Source organism: Entelurus aequoreus, linkage group LG12 (assembly GCF_033978785.1).
Source record: "Entelurus aequoreus isolate RoL-2023_Sb linkage group LG12, RoL_Eaeq_v1.1, whole genome shotgun sequence".
NCBI lineage: Eukaryota > Metazoa > Chordata > Actinopteri > Syngnathiformes > Syngnathidae > Entelurus > Entelurus aequoreus.
In genome coordinates this window covers 18,339,503-18,362,308 of record NC_084742.1, presented here as the reverse complement: position 1 = coordinate 18,362,308, position 22,806 = coordinate 18,339,503, and the positions used below count along the sequence as shown (strand labels likewise).

The 22,806-nt window shown below is 37.7% G+C and overlaps 2 protein-coding genes across 20 annotated transcripts in view; both read right to left on the bottom strand.

The window, feature by feature from the left end:
* Window positions 1-736, bottom strand: part of wnt5b (wingless-type MMTV integration site family, member 5b) — a 112,693-nt gene extending 111,957 nt beyond the window's left edge. The window contains exon 1 of the mRNA XM_062064977.1: window positions 241-736. The gene's annotated coding sequence lies outside the window, so the exon portion shown is untranslated. The remainder of the gene's footprint in view (window positions 1-240) is intronic.
* Window positions 737-6,888: 6,152 nt separating this feature from the next.
* The window catches only part of LOC133661622 (ELKS/Rab6-interacting/CAST family member 1-like), a 144,035-nt gene continuing 128,117 nt past the window's right edge, over window positions 6,889-22,806 (bottom strand). For 8 of the 19 annotated variants that reach the window (XM_062064967.1, XM_062064966.1, XM_062064968.1 and 5 more), the window contains 3 exons: window positions 22,442-22,534; window positions 15,447-15,632; window positions 6,890-7,383 (listed from right to left, as the gene is read on the bottom strand). In XM_062064967.1, coding sequence (XP_061920951.1) covers window positions 7,246-7,383; window positions 15,447-15,632; window positions 22,442-22,534 — 417 coding nt within the window. In that variant the 3' untranslated portion in view covers window positions 6,890-7,245. Of the gene's footprint in view, window positions 7,384-15,446; window positions 15,633-22,237; window positions 22,323-22,441; window positions 22,535-22,806 lie in introns of those variants that run through there. The other 11 variants (XM_062064962.1, XM_062064964.1, XM_062064971.1 and 8 more) reach the window with 2 other exon arrangements.

Genomic DNA, 22,806 nt, shown 5'->3' with positions numbered 1-22,806 from the left:
GAAACATTTGTGCATCATTCACCCAAAATAGAAGCACTGCATAGTATTTAGACTAAATACACACATTGCATTTCACCACCAGTTGACATATGAGCACATTTTTTCATAGCAGCCAGCAACAGTGGAGGAAAAGTATTGAACAATGTTCAAAAACTTCAAGATGATAGATAAAATATCCAGAAAGACACTTTTTAATTCATGTAAATGACATAACTTTTAAAATAAATGTTTTGTTCTTACCTTATGTTGTTTTGCTCAGAAAAGTGCGGAAAGTGGAACAGCTCCACTTCGTTGGGCTTTTATTTTGACAGTGGCGACGATTTCACCTTAAAAACTTCCTAAAGTCACGCAAAGTCCATTTATGAAAAGGAAAGACACTTAAAAAGCGTCCAGTGGGGTAAAATCCTTTAAAAAAAAAAAAAAAAGTCCACTTTGTGCGGTCAAAAGACCGCAACAAGAAGCTAGTGCAGGTGTGAAGAGAATGAGGAGAAATGAACACTAAGTCCTCCAACAGCGAAGAAGAACAACACGGAAGTGAAATGTCAGGTTATTATGCTAACTTGTTAACGAGCTTGTTTGGTTGACACACTAAAACTTGTTCCAGTCTGCTTCTCCGTGAAGGGAAAAGTGTCACAATGAGGAGGAGGAGGAGGCTAGAAGGAGGTGTTTCAACTGAAGAAGGTGTGTCCGTCAAAGTGCAGCAAATTTAGGGGAAAAAGAAGATATGAAGTAGAAGTTGTTGAATTTACGCCTCCTTAATGAGGCCATCATGACGCATGCGCGGTAGAGGCTCACGTTTGATTGATTGATTGAGACTTTTATTAGTAGGTTGCACAGTGAAGTACATATTCCATACAATTGACCACTAAATGGTAACACCCGAATAAGTTTTTCAACTTGTTTAAGTCGGGGTCCACTTAAATCGATTCATGATACAGATATATACTATCATATATACTATCATCATAATACAGTCATCACACAAGATAATCACATTGAATTATTTACATTATTTACAATCAGGGGTGTGGAGGGGGTGGGGGGGTATGGACATCAAGTAGTGGACATAGAGAGAGAGAGAGAGAGAGATCAGAAGGCATAAGAAAAAGTATCTGCATTTGATTGTTTACATTTGATTATTAGCAATCCGGGGAGGGTGTTAGTTTAGGGTTGTAGCTGCCTGGAGGTGAACTTTTATTGCGGTTTTGAAGGAGGATAGAGATGCCCTTTCTTTTATACCTGTTGGGAGCGCATTCCACATTGATGTGGCATAGAAGGAGAATGAGTTAAGACCTTTGTTAGTTCGGAATCTGGGTTTAACGTGGTTAGTGGAGCACCCCCTGGTGTTGTGGTTATGACGGTCATTTACGTTAAGGAAGTAGTTTGACATGTACTTCGGTATCAGGGAGGTGTAGCGGATTTTATAGACTAGGCTCAGTGCAAGTTGTTTAACTCTGTCCTCCACCTTGAGCCAGCCCACTTTAGAGAAGTGGGTAGGAGTGAGGTGGGATCTGGGGTGGAGGTCTACAAGTAACCTGACTAGCTTGTTCTGAGATGTTTGGAGTTTAGATTTGAGGGTTTTGGAGGTGCTAGGGTACCAGGAGGTGCATGCGTAATCGAAAAAGGGTTGAACGAGAGTTCCCGCCAGAATCCTCAAGGTGCTTTTGTTGACCAGAGAGGAAATTCTGTAGAGAAATCTCGTTCGTTGGTTAACCTTTTTGATTACCTTGGTTGTCATTTTATCACAGGAAAGGTTAGCCTCTAGAATGGAACCTAGGTAGGTGACCTCATCTTTCCTGGTGATGACACTGTCACCTACTTTTATGGTGAAGTCATTGACTCTCTTAAGTTTGATGTGGGACCCAAACAGGATGGATTCTGTTTTACCCAAGTGGATGGATAGCTTGTTGTCAGCGAGCCAGGTGCAAGTTCTACAGAGCTCAGCACTGAGGATTTTCTCCACCTGTGACTTGTCCTTGCCGGATACCAGCAAGGCAGAGTCATCCGCAAACAAAAAAAAATCACAGTCACATGCCGATGACATGTCGTTTATGTATATTAGGAACAGTAAAGGTCCCAATATACTGCCTTGGGGGACTCCACAGCTCACCGAGAGGGTGTGGGGACACGGTGCCGTTCACCTCTACCACCTGCTCCCTCCCCTCCAAGTAAGATTGCATCCAGCTCCAAGAGGTTTTGTTAAATCCGATTGCTCTGAGTTTATCCAACAGTATAGCGTGGTTAACGGTGTCAAAGGCCTTCTGAAGGTCCAGCATGACCATGCCGCAGTATTTGCCCGCGTCCACCTCATGTTTGATGTGGTCGGTCAGATAGAGAAGGCATGTGTCAGTGGAGTGGTTAGTTCTGAAGCCGGATTGGAATTTGTACATGAGTTTATTAGTGGCAAGGTAACTATCGACCTGTTCATAAACTATTTTCTCCATTACTTTCGAAATGGAGCTGAGAATAGAAACAGGTCGGTAGTTGCCAGGTTCCAATTTGCTTCCTTTTTTAAAGAGGGGAGTTACTCTTGCTATCTTAAAATCTTTTGGTACTTGGCCTTGTGTAATTGATAGGTTTATTATGTGCGTGATGATCGGGGCAATGATGGAGGCAGAGTCCCTGAGGAATCTGGAGGGAATATTATCAAGGCCGGTGGCCTTGTTAGGGTGGAGCGCGCTCAATTTTTTAAACACCTCATCAGCTGTGACCATTTCTAATTTGAAATCATCGTTGGATACTCCTAGCTTTCTGTAGAAGGCTTTAATGTGTTCTACACCAAAGCGACCAGAGTGGTGGGACAGCTTGTTGACAATAATTGCGGCTATGCTGGTGAAAAAGATGTTAACTCTGCTAGCTACCTCCATTTTGTCTGTAATGAGGGAGTCACCCTCCTTGATGCTGATGTTGGTGAGTCTTGTTTTAAGTTTCTGGCTGCAACCAGGAAGCTGGTTGTTGAGAATTTTCCAGAGCTCACGTGGCTTATTCGTGTTTTCCTCTATTTTGTCGTTAATGTAATTTTTTTTTAAGGTTTTAGTCAGCTTGGTTGACTTATTTCTTAATTTATTGCATTGCTTTTTGAGAGTTGAAAGGAGTAATTTGAGGTTGATATTATTGGGTTGTTTATCTACTTCTGTTTTACATTTTTGGTATTCAGAGTATTTCCTGTCTCTGTCTTTTATGGCAGCTAATAGGTCCGGATTCATCCATGGTTCCGAGCGGGCTTCGATCCTGACTGTTTTCACGGGAGCCATGTCATTTAGTATCTTTAGGAACGCCGTTTTGAAGCGATCCCAAGCGACATCGACCAGGTTGCTCGCGAGCACAGGGGACCAGTCCCACTCATCTAATTTTAAATTGAAATTGTCATTGGAGTATTTTTTGAGGGATCTGGATTGGGCTGTTATGTGGCCATTGGCTTTAGGTTTAGCTACGTTCACAGCATCTTCGCATTAATATCCAAAACATAAGTTTATGTCATCTCTTTTATTTGTCAATGCCTTGAATGCAACTACTATGTACAGTATATTATCCTTTCTAAAGGATAATATTTTGTAGAGGAGTGGTTCTCAAACTCTTTTCACTAAGTACCACCTCAGAAAAAACTTGACTCTCCAAGTACCACCAGAATGACCTACATTAAAATACAGTAGCCTAGTAGGCTTAAGTATTCATTAAAAATCAAGGCAGAGGTTTTAAAAACAAGTATATTTAATATTTTTGGCAACTGTAACATTACACACAGTTTGAACAGTAACACTGTTATAGGAAAATAAAACCCTTTACTTTAATCAAGTAATGTTTTGGTTGTACCACTAGATGGAGCCCGAAGATGTACTTATATATTTTTTTGTACATTTTGAGTGTTTCTAAGCTATGGACGTTGTGTCAGAAATGGGATTTGAACCAACACCTCCTTGCGGAGACCAGGCATCAAACTTAAAGGAATATATTGATCCTTAAGTCTGGCGCCGTAGACCACTCATACAGTATAGAACATTTTACAACTGATTATTATTATTTGTATTATATATTGCATTATCATTTAATATTTGAGTACAAAGTTGTCTGTCTATCTGTGTTGGCCTTAAAGGCCTACTGAAATGATTTTTTTTTATTTAAACGGGAATAGCAGATCCATTCTATGTGTCATACTTGATCATTTCGCGATATTGCCATATTTTTGCTGAAAGGATTTAGTAGAGAAAATCGACGATAAAGTTTGCAACTTTTGCTCGCTGATAAAAAAAAGCCTTGCCTGTACCGGAAGTAGCGTGACGTCACAGGAGCTAGTATTCCTCACAATTCCCCATTGTTTACAATGGAGCGAGAGAGATTCGGACCGAGAAAGTGATGATTACCCCATTAATTTGAGCGAGGATGAAAGATTCGTAGATGAGGAACGTTACAGTGAACGACTTGAGAGGCAGTGATGGACGTATCTTTTTTCGCTCTGACCGTAACTTAGGTACAAGCTGGCTCATTGGATTCCACACTCTCCTTTTTTTATTGTGGGTCACAGATTTGTATTTTAAACCACCTCGGATACTATATCCTCTTGAAAATGAGAGTCGAGAACGCGAAATGGACATTCAGTGCCTTTTATCTCCACGACAATACATCGGCGAAATGCTTTAGCTACGAGCTAACGTGATAGCATCGTGCTTTAACTGCATATAGAAACAAAAAAATAAACCCCTGACTGGAAGGATAGATAGAAAATCAACAATACTATTAAACCGTGGACATGTAAATGCACGGTTAATGCTTTCCAGGCTGGCGAAGGTTAACAATGCTGTGCTAACGACGCCATTGAAGCTAACTTAGCAACTTAGCAACGGGACCTCACAGAGCTATGCTAAAAACATTAGCTCTCCACCTACGCCAGCCAGCCCTCATCTACTCATCAACACCCGTGCTCACCTGCGTTCCAGCGATCGGCAGAAGGACGAAGGACTTCACCCGATGCGTTTGGCGGCCCGGAGACGTAGGAAGTCAAGGTGAGGTCGGCGGCTAGCGCGGCTAGCGCTCCAACATAGTCCTCCTGGTTGTGTTGCTGTAGTCCGCTGCTAATACACCGATCCCACCTACAACTGTCTTCTTTGCAGCCTTCATTGTTCATTAAACAAATTGCAAAAGATGTCCAGAATACTGTGGAATTATGAAATGAAAACAGAGCTTTTTGTATAGGATTCTACGGGTACCATAACTTCCGTTACTCTGACTTCGTCACGCGCATACGTCATCATACCGCAACGTTTCAGCCGGATATTTCCCGGGAAGTTTTAAAAGTCACTTTATAAGTTAACCCGGCCGTATTGGCATGTGTTGCAATGTTAAGATTTCATCATTGATATATAAACTATCAGACTGCGTGGTCGGTGGTAGTGGTGGGTTTCAGTAGGCCTTTAAAGATTTGCTTTAATTTGGAGATTAGTGGTTTTCGTCATCTTTATTTTGAAATGTTTTCATTGAACATATTCATTCATATATTGATTTTTGTTCATTTGCATTCATAAAAAACACGTCATTTATATGTAACAATATGTTTTCGACAATATATTAGGAACACCTGCCAGTATAAAGCAGTGCAGTTCTGCAGTAATAATGAAAATATTGTTAAATTGTTATTGAAAAAAACATTCTCAATATTGACATATAATGAATCGAGTGATAATTAAATGTTGTTATATTTAAGATGTACAATTTGTGTCAGAATTGGGATTTCTACCCATACCTCCATTTGGAGACCAGAGTTGACCTTTTATGGAAGGTTTTGATCCGGCTCATTCTGCCATTCTTACGTATGTGATAAATTACATTTATGGTTAAGTATTGCTATATGTATATTGATACATAATCTGACACTAGAAATTGACACAAAGTTATTACTTTTTAAGTGTTTATATGCTGAGGACAAAATTGTGGGGGGGGTTGTGTTTTTTGTTGGTTTTTTTGTTATAAAGAAATACAATCTATATAAGTATAATATAAGTGTATCTTGTGTTTTTTATGTTGATTGAATTAAAAAATTTATTTTTAATTTTTTAATTTCTCGATCCACGGACCGGTACCGGTAGAGGATCTCTGACTAGCATTTTTCAATATGTCCTTAAAAACACAAGAGAGATCTTGTCATATAGAGGATTTGTGACTGGCACATTTGCGGTAAGTCCTTCAGAGAGTTCTTCTGTCATATAGAACAGTGGTCCCCAACCACCGGGCCGCGGCCCGGTACCGGTCCGTGGATCGATTGGTATCGGGCCGCACAAGAAATAAAAAAATATTATTATTATTTTTATTAAATCAACATAAAAAACACAAGATACACTTACAATTAGTGCACCAACCCAAAAAAAATATTTTTGGTTCCTACATTATATATCAATATAGATCAATACAGTCTGCAGGGATACAGTCCGTAAGCATACATGATTGTATTTTTTTATGACAAAAAAAAAAAATACCATAACTCTCCCCCTTTGACTAGTATTTATGCAGAAGTTGGTCCTTCAGAACAGCAGAGCGCTCTTATCATAGAGAGGATCTTTGAAAAGTGTTTTACAGTAGGTTTTTAAGGAGCTGCAGTTCATATGGTTTATAGTGGACAAATCAGCTTTGTTCTCCAATTGAAGGTGAAATGTCAAGATGATGTCATGTGTTTGGTGTGAACCAAGTGGAAGCGTAGCAGGATGCTGAAGCCACAGAGATAGAGAAGAATAAAGTCATTACAATGTGGGAGCAAAGGAAAATAAAGCAGTGGCAAGATAAGACTGCAGTGTGCACGTGAAAGCAGATAATGTCCTCAAGCTGAATCCCCAAAACACAATCCAGAAAATGATACTACTGTATATAAAATGATACTATACAAAATGATACTCCACACACACTGTGAGGAAAAGTGTTTTCCTATTTTATTCAATTTTTTCATCCACACTTTGATGATTCCCATCTGTCCTAAATTGTAGTTTTATATACACACATATCATATACCGTATACATATACATTAGCAAAAGAAAACATATGTAACTTTTACGTCTTCTCCCCACTTATAACAAGAATATTCCTTCCTTAAGTTGTCACACATAAAAGTGTAAAGTCAAGGATGAATTACTGCGAGTCAGTCACTGAGTCCAGAAGGAGACGAAGACGACAACGTGCACGTCAACACTCACTGTGCACACAAATTATTCATTATTATTATGTAGGATTGTGGACATCTCCGCCGATGGACGTCCACTTTGTCAGCTGCTGTCCTCCAGAGCGTTGACCACCTGCTCCAAAATGTCGGGGCAGTGGTCGGCGATCTGCTGCAAGACCTGGTTGGCGTACTCCTGAAGCTCCGCCCCCTCCCTCTCGCACAACGCTAACTCCGCCTCCAACTGCAGGGCAAAAGGGACACAAAAAAATATTCTATTTCAATTAAATAAAATATATAAAATAAAAAATGTATCTTGTTTAAAGTTTTTATGTCAAGCTATAAAATAATTTAGGTAAATAAATACAATTATTTGCAATTTAATTTAAATACATCAACATTTAAGTACAGTATGATTAATTATAAAATATAATAATAAATACAACTAATTGATATAAGCACATGTCTGTCTTTACAACAAAAATAAATCAAATGAATTAATACAATGTAAAATAAAGCAAGGAACAAAATACCCTAAATAAAATGTTATATTGTCGTCTGGTTTTCAAACCTAAACCTCATTTAACACAAACACAATTAAACTAAATGAACAAAAATATTCCAAAATAAAATGCAGGGACATTGTTCTATGTTACATAATTAAAATAAAATAAAAGGCTGTATTTTCTTCTTCTTTTATGTTACCAATTTAAAGATAAAATTAGATCAAAATTTTAAATGAAGTAAAATAATACAATATATAAAAACAATTAAATTAAAATAAAGACTTTTGACTTAACTATGTATATAATATCTTTGTATGTATCATAAATGTTCATCTTTTCTTATCGATGCTACAAAATGAATGATGACTTTTACAGTGACTCCCACACATACACACTAACTCAAATTAAAAAACATTACATTGTGGTTGTGTCTGCATTGTTGTTTACTTTAGGTTCAGTCAAATACATTATATATATATATATATATATATATATATATATATATATATATATATATATATATATATATATATATATATATATATATATATATATGATAAATGGGTTATACTTGTATAGCGCTTTTCTACCTTCAAGGTACTCAAAGCGCTTTGACAGTATTTCCACATTCACCCATTCACACACACATTCACACACTGATGGCGGGAATGTATGTATAAACCTCCAAATTCTTCAGGACAACCTAAAATCATCAGCCCGGAGGTTGGGTCTTGGGCGCAGTTGGGTGTTCCAACAGGACAATGACCCCAACACACGTCAAAAGTGGTAAAGGAATGGCTAAATCAGGCTAGAATTAAGGTTTCAGAATGGCCTTCCCAAAGTCCTGACTTTGGACAATGCTGAAGAAACAAGTCCATGTCAGAAAACCAACACATTTAGCTGAACTGCACCAATTTTGCAAAGAGGAGTGGTCAAAAATTCAACCAGAAGCTTGTGGATGGCTACCAAAAGTGCCTTATTGCAGTGAAACTTGCCAAGGGACATATAACCAAATATTAACATTGCTGTATGTATACTTTTGACCCAGCAGATTTGGTCACATTTTCAGTAGACCCATAATAAATTCATATGTGTGTGCTCCATTCACTCTATCACAAAAAAATAAAAGTTGTAGAAATTATTGGAAACTCAAAACAGCCATGACATTTTGTTCTTTACAAGTGTATGTAAACTTTTGACCACGACTGTGTATATATATATATATATATATATATATATATATATATATATATATATATATATATATATATATATATATATATATATATATATATATATATAGTATGTGTGTGTGTGTGTCAGTTTCAAAAGGTTAAATGTGAACTCTTCACTGCTCTCAACTCAACCGCATCTGAATATTTTTTGAAGTCATTTGTAAAACATCTGGTAGTACTGACGTTGTTAATGAGTCATATCAATCCCATTAAAAAAATTTCCCTATACATATATTACACTGTTTTTTAAGTATTATATTTGGCTCATTAAAGTGAGATTATAATTAAATGATATGTGCTCAATGGAACTTGATCCATTAAGAAAGACAATGCTTAAAAGCACATAAAAATTAGCAAAAATAGTATACAAATAACTATAAAAAAGTAAATATGAATTAAATGCAACTAATTTCAAATTACAACAAAATGTTTCCATGGACACATGTAATTGGAGCGTTACATAAAAAAACAATACAATTTTAAAAAATAGGTCAAACAAAATAAAAGCATGCCCAATATGTGGACATTTATTAGGAGTGTTGCAAAACAACATATTTGCTTTATTTACAGCTTTACTGCTTTTTTTGGCCGCAACCCGTCAGAAAAACACGGCAGTAAAGATAAGATAAGAAGCACATTAAGAATTTAAAACCATCCCAGCCTTGAACCAAATGTATGATTGAAAATATGCAACTGATGAAATAAATTATATTAAATATTGTCTTACTTTTTTTGAAGTGCTCAAAAACATTATATATATATATATTTTTTTACATGGCCTTTACTTGTGCAAATATGCAGAGACAACTTGTGTGTGTGTGATCGCACGCTTGTGTGTTGCAAGGAAGCATCCTACTGATTTAGTGTGTAACCGAGGCTGAAGGAAAGCACAGATAAAGTGCAGGTTGTTGAAGATGATTTTTACGACGGCCATTAAAGCTCCATTATCGTGATGGATTGTTATCTATACAAACACACATACACACACACACACACACACACACACGCGCGCACACACACAAACAAACACACATTCAATATAAGCTGGTTATCAACAAAATGAAATTAAAAAAGAGAAGAAAAAAAACCCAAAATGAGATGCCAATGGGCCAAGTCACTTGACATCCTAATGACATCACATTTTATCAGAATTACATCAAAATTACATCACGTGACATGATGACATCACATGGCATTAAATGACTTCAGAATGACATTACATAGGATCGGAATGACACCATGACATCATAATGACATCACATGTCATCAGAATGAAATCACATGATAGAATGACATCGGAATGACGCCACATTACATCAGAATGACATCACAAGACGTAATGACATCATACTTACACTATATGATATCACATGACATCAAACTTCACTTCAGAACTTTTGGAGACGATTCGTAAAACTGCAGAGCACAATCTTTGATTAGTGTTTTTGCTGTAGGCCCTTGGAAACAGCAGAGTGCTCCTGTCATACAGAGGACCTTTGACTAGTGTTTTCGATGAAGTTCCACAAAAACAGCAGAATATTCCTGTCACATAGACAATCTTTGACCAGTATTTTAGCTGTTTATGGACACAAATACAGCAAAGTCCTCTTTTTTGTAGATAATCTTTGACTAGCATTTTAGTTGTTTGGGGACACTTAAAAACAGCAGAGTGCTCCTGTCATTACAAGGACCTTTGATGAGCATTTGTGCAATTTATAGACACTTAAAGATAGCAGAGCGCTCCTGTTGTATGGTGCATCTTTATTATTCAAGTCTTTCTGCAGTAGGTCCTTAAACAGCAGAGTACTCCTGTTTTATAGAGAATCTTTGACAAGTGTTTTTGCGGTAGATCTTTAAACAGTATACTTCTGTCACATAGAATATTTGACTGTTGCACAATGGATCTTTGATGTCAGTGCGCACCTGTCATACAGAGGATCTTTGACAGTAATTTTGTGGTACAATAGGTCCTTAAAAACAGCAAAGCACTTGTTGTATAGAGGATCTTTGACTAGTGTAAACATATACTCTGGCTTTGCGTTTGTATTGATGACTTTCTGACCTTATCTTTATTGTTGTGGTAAAACTGGGAAAGTGAAAATTAGCAGTAATGATTGCATTTCATTAAATGAATTTCAACTATAGGAAGAAAGTATGCAATAATATTAGACATTTCAATGATTATATTGGACACATAAGCACAAACGTGTTGAAAGTCATGGCTAAGGAGGGAATAAGAGGGCCGAGGCTCCAAAGTGCTCCATACGGGGCGCTGCTTTTGGCCATAAAGGTTGAAGACAAACAGTGTTTGGATGATAATGTGATAATTGCTTTAATATCATATCTCCGTGGGGGAAAGCTCATGTTTTTACTGCAATTCCAAGATTTTTATCACCAGATTCCATGCAACGAAACGTTCCATCCTACATTATCAGCAGCTTTAAAAAGGCTCCAGTGACGCCCTGTCCTGTTTTTGTATCGCCCTTCACTCACAACGACGCCCAATCAGTGATGGCGAAAGAGGGCAAACACCCACGGTGTTGTCTGCCAGTCTGCACTTAATGCAAGGGAAAACAAAATGGCAGGTGTGGAAAAAGATAATAATAATAAATCATGTACTGTAAGCAAGTCAAAGCCAAGTGAAACACAATCAACAGCGCCCCTGCTGGTTGTAGACAAGTATTGCAGCCCTCAAGCAATCACTTTAATTCCACGCTAATCAACAATCATATGGATTATTAATTGCATGTATTAATACATCGTTCACATTTAACACGGAAAAAATTGTATTTGCTTGTAAGTTAGCAAGTCCCGCTTCACACAAAAGGGTAAACGTAAACCGCCTGTGCTGAGTACACCATGTGGTGGCGCTGTTACTAAACCCCAAAATTGGGCGTAACTTGACATTTTTCGCGCAGCTCAATGTGTGTACAAACGAACACAAGTGTGTCAAATATCAGCAAGATTAGTGCAAGAACATAAATAATTAAAGAACAAAACGTCTTTGCAAAGTCAGCTCCAGGACGTGACAATTTACTGGCCAATTAAAGGTGCGATATGTAATAATGTGGCCAGAAATGGTACTGCAATCACGGTCAAAATTCTGTAGTCCCCTCCCTCTCTCCCTGACCGAGGTTGCCAGATACGCAGCCGAATCCAGCTTGATCGACTAGGCTACTCCAAGGAACTTCAAACTTCCACTGCCTCTTACTAGTGGTTGAGGTGCTGGGACCATAATAGCTGAATAGACAAGCGTTTTGTCAATAAAAAATCTCTAACCAACACATTTTACACAGAAATTAGGCTATTTTCAGGAAGAAGTATGTCATGCCTGCGTACAATATCACAACAAATGGCAACCGTATGGTTATTGTCAGTACTATCAGAAAACAAAGACTAAAACAAACTACAACCAACCCTAGCAATGGTTATACTGGTGAAAATAAGTAGAGCTTGCTTAGCAGCCTAATGTACGCCCAAAACTAAAGCGGACACATTTTACCAGGGTATGCCTATAGGCTACGCAAATGAGGAAGTCTTTTATCATGTGATTTGGCTGTCTCCATACGTTTCACATTGCCATGATGACAGCCGTGCTAAAGTTGGAACCCATTTCCTCAGTGTATCAGCATATTGAGAACGAAATAGGCACTGACACTACCCACACCCACATAGGTTTTATTTGTGGAAAATATATTTTGCCCTGTCAGTTGGAATACACATCGACATACTGACTAACGGGCATATATTTCCCCCGTTAGCCTTTATGTCGATGTGTCATTGACCGGGCTAGCATGCTAAGCATTACACTAGGAGCGAAGCACCACCACACTAAGCATTCGTAGCACAAACATACTAGCTTTGTTAGACATGATCATAGACTGTAGTGGACAATATAGTTTACATACAAAATGTCCATTTCCATTTATTATAAGTAATAAGAAAACGTAAATGCCTTACTTACCCATCAAGGAGGAAATTAGCAAGTTTGGCGTCAGATAAAAAAATCTTCCCTGCCTTCAATCGTCTCCATCTTTCAAAAGCATCCCGATACAAATCCTCGTTTTGTTCCTGGCTTTGTCATGAATAAATTGAGAATCGTAACGACGCCTTTTAGATTGACTAAAGTCTGACATGTTTAGTAACTTTACCAGTGGCAGTAGCCAGACAAAGATGGCGATGCGTAACTGGCAACCTGGATGTGACACTCCCACAGATGTTCTAATTGGTCAAACGGTAGAGGGCGGTACATCGAAATGAAACAATAACAAGATTTTGGAGCTGTAAATCTAATTTTGAAATGAGCATATCCCCGCTGAACTGCCGTTATCAGTTATAGAGGTATTCGAAAATAACATGATTTATTAATGCCTTTTGACATATCAGGACCATTTAATGCTGACTTGACATGAAATTATTACATATGGCTCCTTTAACTAATGAATCAAAATATATGGGTATTATATATGTTTGTTACATATATTTGTTACATATGTGTATTACACAGGTACATTACCTATGTTTGATACATATTTACATTACATATGTTTATTACAAGTTCATTACATATGTACATTACAAATGTGTATTACAAATGCGCATTACGTATGTTCATTACATGTTTGTTACATAAGTGCATATATACATCACAAATCAATCAATCAATCATTTAATGTTTATTTATATAGCCCTAAATCACAAAATGTGTATTACATATATTTATTGCATGTTTGTTACATATGTGCATTATAAATGTGTATTACATATGTACATTACATATGTTTATTACAAGTTCATTACATATGTGTTTTACATATATGCAATACATATGTGCATTACGTATGTTCATTACATGTTTATTACATACGTGCATTCGAAATGTGCATAACATATGTGTTGTTTTAACATATGTACATCACAATTGTGTATTACATTTGTGCATTACAAAAGTGTATTGCATGTGTTTATTACATTTGTGTGTTTTACCAATGTGTATTACATGTGTTTGTTACATTTTAAGATTATCTATGCATAATACATAACTGTATTACATATTTGCATTACATGCGGAGTACGTTTATCTATGTCAGTTACATGTTTATTACATATTTGCATTACATTCAGAGTAGGTTTATTACATTTTCATTACATACATTTGTTACACATATGTACTGCACATAATGTATTACATGTTACATATGTGCATTACAAATTTGTATTATATATGTGTATTACAATGTGCATTACATATGTTTATTAAATATGTGTGTTACAAATGTTTGTTACATCTTTTAATTACATATGCTTAATACAAAATGTGCATTACAAATGTGTGTTACATATGTGTATTACATATGTTTATTTATGTGGATTACATATGTTTATTATATATATATGTATTCTATATATGTGTATTATATGTGTATTACATATGTTTATTAAAAATATGTATTATATGTATGTGTATTATATATGTAATACATATGTATTACACATTTAATGCATATAGGTATTACATTAGTGTATTAGATATGTGTATTAATAATCAGTGTTTATTACATGAATGTGTTTAACATACGTTTAATACATATGCTAGCAAAAGTCTTACCAAGCCTTTTGACCACAACCAATGGGGGGCGCCACACGTTATTTAAAGACTGTACATAAATATGTGAGCATAAAGTTGCAGCTAAGTGTGGTGTCTTGTTTACGTAGAGTTACATGTTTGTGTGAATGATGGCTTAATAAAGTGCAGTGAGTTGTATCAGTGAAAGCCTCCTAAAAAGCACTGACGTCCAACGTGGGGCTCAAACCCACGACCCTGATATTAAGAGTGTTATGCGCTACCGACTGAATTGCTGACTGGCTGCATCGTCAACATTTGCTTTATTACCCGCCCTTAATGCTGCTTCTTCCTACTCCTTTTCAGACATGTAGAACACTTGAAGGGCACTTTATAAATGGCGGTGTTCCAAAAAAATTCCGAAACAATCTGCACCTTTGATAAACATGCTTAATAAACCACAACTTTATTGTGGATATTTAACGCGATTTTCCGGCCTTAGAACACAAATGTGTATTCAGCAAGTGGATAATGAGATATTTTTACTATGTTTAATGTAATATAACCAAGTTAGCTAACCTCACTTTTATTTCTTTTTCTCTCCTCCCTGACGACAAGTCAAATAAATGCCGTCTTTAGCGCTCCTCATACTAAGCAGCCATAACAGCGCTGCCAAAAATCTTTTTTTTTTTTTTTTAGAAGGGGGAGTTCAATAAAATGAAAGTGTATTTGTTCTGCAGCCAGCTGCTTGTCGCCAGGTGACCTGCTGGTGTAAACCTCTTGGTGATGTCAAAGGAGGCGCCAAAAAGCCAAGGATTGGACGCCCTGTTCCCACCCACCCACACACAGTGAAGCTATAGGCAGCATGTTGTTTCCACTTACATGACTCATATGCGCTTGTAAATATGACTTATGAATTTAACGATGCATCTATCTTTGAAGTGTAATGAAATTGCTATAACGCAGTACAAGCGGCAATGAGAGCGCCATGAACGTACTCTACCTGTTCCTGCGTCATGCTGTGCAGCGCCGCGTGCCAGGAGGCGGAGTCTATGCGGTGATAGGCCGGGGGCGGGGCTAAGTCCTGCAGTATGACGGGGTCTCGCTCCTGACACAGCGAGGTCAGGTGACTGATGTACAGCTTCAGCTTGCTGCGGTTCTGGTCCAGATCCAAGAGAGGAGAGAGAATCTGGAGAGAAAAAAATACACTTTTAGAAAGCAACGAATCACAACATTATAGCAGTAACACAATAAATGACAACATTATTAGCAACTACAGGTATTGAAAGAATGACTTTTAAAGTAGGATTTGGAAATGTAATGAATGACAGCACCGCAGCCATTGTTGCAGAGTTCTAAAAGCATCAAAGCAGTCTTCACATAGGAGGATCTTTGACAAGAAATGTATTTGTATTCATTTGGATGTACAGTATACCTCAATTTCCTTACACCCCACTTTTCAAATGATTTGTCAAAATTTCTGTGTACTGCCAAACATTGTGTGTATCAAAATAGTTCATTTGTCATACTATTCCAAGGAATCCGCACATTGTTGTTTCTTTGGGCTTTTTTTCATCGAGTACGACTGCAAATAAATCCACCAAGGGACAAAAAAAAATAACTAAGTGCCAGCACCTTGATAAAAAGAGTGAGAAACACTGTTGAATTCAAGAAAGAACTTATATAAAAAAACAAAACAAAGATGGTGGCCACGTGACCCTCTCCTCCCTATGCTACGCTCATCGAATCTTCAATCAAGTAAAAAGTGAATGTTTATTCATACATTTTAATCATCATTTCTACCTTTTTCACATTAATTGTAATGTTTCGGCATGGAGTGGTGTTTACGATTGCAAAAGATGCATAGGGACCCCAGGCAGAGTGCAGGTAAGATGAGTTTTAATTCCGACACGCAAGACAAAATACAAAACTTAGATGCGTAGCTCGAGGCTAACTTAACATAAACAGACATAAACTTACGGCATTGCGTGAAGTCAAAACAGTCGCGTAGAGCGAACAAGAATCTTGCAAGGACTGGCGGTATGAGACGGATATAAGAGAGGGCGTAATTAGTGGCGGCAGCAGGTAGGAACACTAAAAAAATTTTTTTTTTATGAAATGAATGTGTTCACTCAGTGCACCTAGCAACACAAAAAGTAAACAAAGGAGGAACGGAGCACTGAGGACATAACAGAACACTAAACTAAGGAGACTAATAACAAACAGAAAACAAGACATAACCTGTGGTGACAGGTCATGACATTTCTGCATATAAAACTACCATAATTCTATATAAATGAGTCCCTCCAGGAATTTGTGTCAGCATCATTTTGGCCAGTCTAATTTGTCTCTGTGTGGTGCTCAAACACACACACGACAACTGTCTAATCATTTTTAAAAACTTTTTTTTTTTGTCATAAAAAAATACAACCATGTGTGCTTACGGACTGTATCCCTGCTGACTGTATTGATCTATATTGATATATAATGTAGGAACCAGAAATATTAATAACAGAAAGAAACAACCCTTTTGTGCGAATGAGTGTGAATGAGTGTAAATGGGGAAGGGAGGTTTTTTGGGTTGGTGCACTAATGGTAAGTGTATCTTGTGTTTTTATGTTGATTTAATTTTAAAAAAAATAAAAACATATATATATTTTTTTATTTTTATTGTGCGGCCCGGTACCAATCGATCCACTGACCGGTACCGGGCCGCGGCATAGAGGAGTGCTTCTCAAAATGTGGTGCTACCAATAGTTGTACGCAGGCTCCATCTAGTGGTACGCCAAAGAATCGGCTAATTAAATATTGTAACGACGTGACTCAAGCAATCAAACGTTTTTCAGCTTTCAATGGAAGTCGTTACAATCCAACTACTGTAGGCCTTAGGCCCCGTTTACACTAAGCCGGATAAGGTTATCCAGGGTAAATCACACCTAACCTTATCCGTGACCACACACAACAATGCCACCGTTTAAGACCACCGCCTCCCTCCGTCCGCCGGCGCAACGCGACCTAGTATGCATGCACGCGTCATATTGTCACCTCTGACCTGGACGTGTATTCTTTCTATCTGCGACGGTATAGAAAATGGCTGCTTTTGTTGTGAAGAAGAGAGGATTCTCTGTGTGGTCTGACGACGAGGTGGAGTTACTCTTAAAAGTGACTCAAAACTATAAAACCTCCATGGTGGCGAGGAATGTTGATTGGGAATCCTCGCCATCGAAATACGGGGACATTCTGTCGCGGTTTTTGGAGTGCTACCCATCGCCGGTAGAGGCCAGGTTGTGCAGCAAAGATTTTCCCCACCAAAAGGAGGACATAACTAAAGGTATGTTTTTGTGACAAGGTTAGTCTGTCTTAATTTAACCACACTTCCTGTGTGGGTGAGGTCCTTCTGGCGTCACTTCCTCTCCGAACTCACTTTGTAAACGATCAATGAGTCCATACAAAACTAAGTGCCGGAGATTCAAGAAATACACGGCTGACTTACCCGCGCAAAAATTTGTCCGAGGAGGGGGACCTTAAACGCTGGTTTAGTGTGGCTGAAACGGGGCTTAGGCTAAATAATTATTCGTTTAAGGGGTTAAACGACTTAGTGTAGACATGGCCTAAGTCAACGCCAAAACAAACAGTTAAGATACAAACAGAACCGTCATACGCCGTCATTTCTATCACTCAACACGCGGGGGAATCAAATGTTCTTCTCCACTCACATCGGCTCTTTTCCAGCATCCCAGCCAATCAACACGCAGAACACATGTACTGGACACATATATAAAATATACTTGGTAAGTAAAACCTCTGCTTTGTTTTTAATGAACACTTAGGCACATAATCACGTTTCATCAAACATATATTAACATTGTTGCTATAGGGTAAACTGGGTAACACATGGCACACTGACAAAGCTTAACCTATTGTTACTATAACAATCTACAAGGTTAATATAGGTTGCTTCTCTTTCTTCCCCTCCGTTTTTTTGCATTCTTTTGTATCTCTAGTTATCATTACGTATATGTATTGTTGCATTTTAACAACTGTATTGTTGATAATAGAGGTAAATTATTGGAATTGCTCATTATCAATAGCGCTATTTCTATTGGTATTTGTAATGCTCCATATGTAGTGTAATAATGCTCATTGTCATTTCTGAATTATTATTTATTTTGCTAACTGCTTCTTTGCTATCACTTTTACCATCATATTTGTACATATCCTATTTGCTGATGTTGCTCTATTGTTGTTGTTGTTATTGTTGTGTTTGCTGTTGTTGTTTTTGTCTCTCTGTCTAATCCCCCTCTTGTCCCCACAATTTCCCCCTCTGTCTTCCTTTTTTTCTCTTTCTACCCCCTCCTGCTCCGGCCCGGCTGCACCAAATGATAATATAAATACATTTAATAAAGTCAAATACAAATAAGGCAACAAGAGAAGAATCCTACACTTCTCTTTTGTAAAGTAAATCTGAACAGCCAATATGGGCATCTACATCAACTATATGATTTGCCTGAGAAGCTGGACAGGACAACAACAAAAAAAAAAAAGAATACTTAGGCCTACTATGCCGCTGTATTTTAATGTTGTTCATTATGGTGGTACTTGGAGAGCCAAGGGTTTTCTAGGGTGGTGAAAAAAGTTGAAGAACCACTGACATACAGGATAGTTAAATAGTGTTTTTGCAACACCTCCCTAAAAACTGCAGAGTGTGTCTGTCATATCTTCTGCATGAAGATGAAATAGGAAATAAGAAATTAGAATAATAGTGTGAGAGGGAATAAGAAGGCAGAAGTCGGCCTCCCGGCTCTGAGCAAATTAGTTGACTAGCCCTGGTGTAATGCGTTTATAAGACAGTTATGTAGTATAGAAGAACTCAGTAAAAGCAAGGCTTTAGTTTGTGTACCATAAAAAGTTTAAGACAGTCCAGTTGTAAACAAAACCTATTATTTCATTTATTTATTTATATGTTAATCATATTCTGCTTGTACAGTAGACTTTAACAAGCCCGCCCTGCTATCAAGCCAGTACATTATGGCGCAATGAAAGCATCTCAGAGGAGGAATAATTCCAGGCGATTGTGTGTGTGTGATGTCAGAAGTGTGTGAATGTGTGTGTTAGTGCCTCTTTTATTGGCCTCCCATGCCGGCTTACCGCACCCTGACTACGCTGTGAAATCCCTCCAAAGAGAGACATTCAGCAGGCGGACTGTCTGCTGCATTTACTTCTCCACGACTCTCACATCATTTGCTTATTTGCTTAAATGTATATAGTGAAATTACACATTTTTCAGGGGCCTATATGGCGAGCATACAGCAATAAAAGCCACTATTTTGATAATCAGTTCATGGAAAAATAAACATTTATGCAGGCATCACTGCATGCTTTGAGCTCACATGGCTCAGACCAGCGATAACCTGTCATCATGTCAGCTTATTTTATTTTAAATATTTACATGCCGTGCTTGTCTTTATTCAACGACGCATCCAATACTTGCAAAGACCATTGAAAAGGCAAAGTGCCATGAAAATGTCCCCAGAATGCACATGCAAGACGGCACACAGGTACTGAGTGTTCAGATGTAATGTGCTATGGTAAATTACACACACATGTACTCTCACACCTTCTAGAGAATGTGTGTGTTTGTGTGCAACTACTAAAGACCTTTCGTCAGCATTGAAGAGAATAGGATTGTTGCCAAACACAAAACAAACCTGACTGCAATCAAATTAAAGGTCTAACATTGGCATCAATCCTGAAATGTCTTTATTGGTCGTTTTAATTAGGGTCACAGGTGAGCTGGAGCCCATCCCAGCTGACTTTAGTACAAGGGTTCTCAACCTTTTTAAACTCAGGGTCCAAACTTTTACACAACAGAGGGACCTGGGACCCACTCAATTATTAACACTGAGTTATTGATCTTACTCTTGACTTTAATCATATTCAATAATTATATCTAACCTATTTACAGTTACAACCTTGTCAAATTATATGAAAACATGGATAAATCAAAAATATTATCAAGGATTAGGTCAGGTTGATTTAAAAAAATAAATACTAATCAAATTTACTGCAAAAAGAGGGTACACAAAAAATATATATAATACATACATGATAAAAAAAGAAATGTATATACAATTATGCAGTGCTAAAAACACATTTGAAAAGTAATATTATGTTTCTTAAATAAACTGTCAATTAAATTAAAGTGCAAATGAAAATACAGTTTCACCACTTTAGTCATAATTTTTGCACTTAAGAAACTTCTCTATGACTTTAGCTCCAGCCTTTTCCTGTTTGTGTGATATTATCATTACTGCCACAAGTGGTGGAAAAGTGTATTACAACAGAGTACCACTGTGGCCCATACAAACCACAGCAGAGAAACACATATTTTTTGGCGGCCCTCTAGGGGTCGCTCGTGGCCCAACAATGGGCCCCAGCCCTATGGTTACTGACTGGTCACCAGCCAACTGCAGGCCAGATAAAGACAAACCTATGAACAATTTAGTTTGCAATTAACTTAATGAATTAAAACTATCGATGATTTTTGTCCCCAACTAATTGCCATGAAGACATAATTGAATTCAGCGATAATTCGCAATAAAGAAAAAAACAGCTATCCTTCTTTTGTACAATTTACAACTTTTAAAAAAAAGGAAAAGTGAAAACAATTTCAAACGATATTGCATGTTCATCGCAATAAAAATATTTATAAAAACAGAAAGAGACAAGGGGAATTACAGTGGACCTCAGGTTACATTAGGAATCCCTTCCAAAAGGTCCACACACCCAAAACTATGAACACAAAAATCTTATAGACTGAGTCACCAACGTGTGGGTTTCTTTGATGTGTGGGGGGTGGGGTGGTAGGTAGCGGGGGTGTATATTGTAGCGTCCCGGAAGAGTTAGTGCTGCAAGGGGTTCTGGGTATTTGTTCTGTTGTGTTTATGTTGTGTTACGGTGCGGATGTTCTCCCGAAATGTGTTTGTCATTCTTGTTTGGTGTGGGTTCACAGTGTGGCGCATATTTGTAACAGTGTTAAAGTTGTTTACACCGTCACCCTCAGTGTGACCTGTATGGCTGTTGACCAAGCATGCATTGCATTCACTCGTGTGTGTGAAAAGCTGTAGATATTATGTGACTGGGCCGGCACGCAAAGGCAGTGCCTTTAAGGTTTATTGGCGCTCTGTACTTCTCCCTACGTCCGTGTACACAGCGGCGTTTTAAAAAGTCATACATTTTACTTTTTGAAACCGATACCGATAATTTTGAAACCGATACCGATAATTTCCAATATTACATTTTAAAGCATTTATCGGCCGATAATATCGGACTGCAGATATTATCGGACATCTCTAGTAAATACTGTACATTATTATTACATTACTTCATAAAACTACTGTACTTGTTTGTACTACATTCTATTGTATGGTTTTTATACAATATTTCTTAACTAAAATTGTATCATTTTTAAAAGGCATGTTATATGTTATAATTGTGATGTTTTGGGGGACAATCACCAATTAAATGGATTTGAACTCCTTTCAGTGGGCGACGCTGATTAACAATATTAGGTTTTCAATGTACGAACTGCGTCCCAATACTAATTAAACTTGTATTCTGAAATACTACTGTGATGTTAGACAGCGACAAAATATATGCACATGAATGGTCACGGCACAAAATATGAATGAATCATGGCTGTGATAATGAAATTTGAACAAAATAATGTAGCAGAAAATTTCATGCGAAATGAAAGTGAATATGAGGGAAGACACGATGACTAAGGACGCTCACCCGTCTGCACAAAATGGTGAAGATAAACAAATGTCAAGTCAATCAAGAGAAGGACCTGCTAGGCCCAAATACCCTCCTCATCGTCCTGCGAGTCCACAAGCAGCGTGAGTCCAGAGAAAGCGGGGAGGGGTTAGTTTCATGTTTGCAGGGACAGGAAGTAGGAGATTGTTGGCTTTTGAAGACATTTCGAAGGTAACTACTCACCTGATCTGGTGAGGGCTTGTGGTTGTTAGGCAACTCAGCCTTCAGGTGCTCGTCCTCGTAGTTGTCAGCCATCAACTTCATCCTGTTTTGAGTCTGCAACCACACAAAATGTCTTTCAGAACACATTTTTTCACATCACAAAGAAGGTCATTAAATGAGGTAATGTTTTATATCTTTCTATATTTTATTGACACGTTCACCACATCCCCACTATTTGAGCGCACAAATAAACATCTTTTAAGTTATTTTCATTGTTGAGGTTAAAGGTCAGATGATGTTCTATTGCCAAGTGCAGAATGTTAAAGCAGTTGAAATGTAAAACCTTGAGAGTGCAGCAGTAAAATGTAACTTGGTCTGCTTCCTGC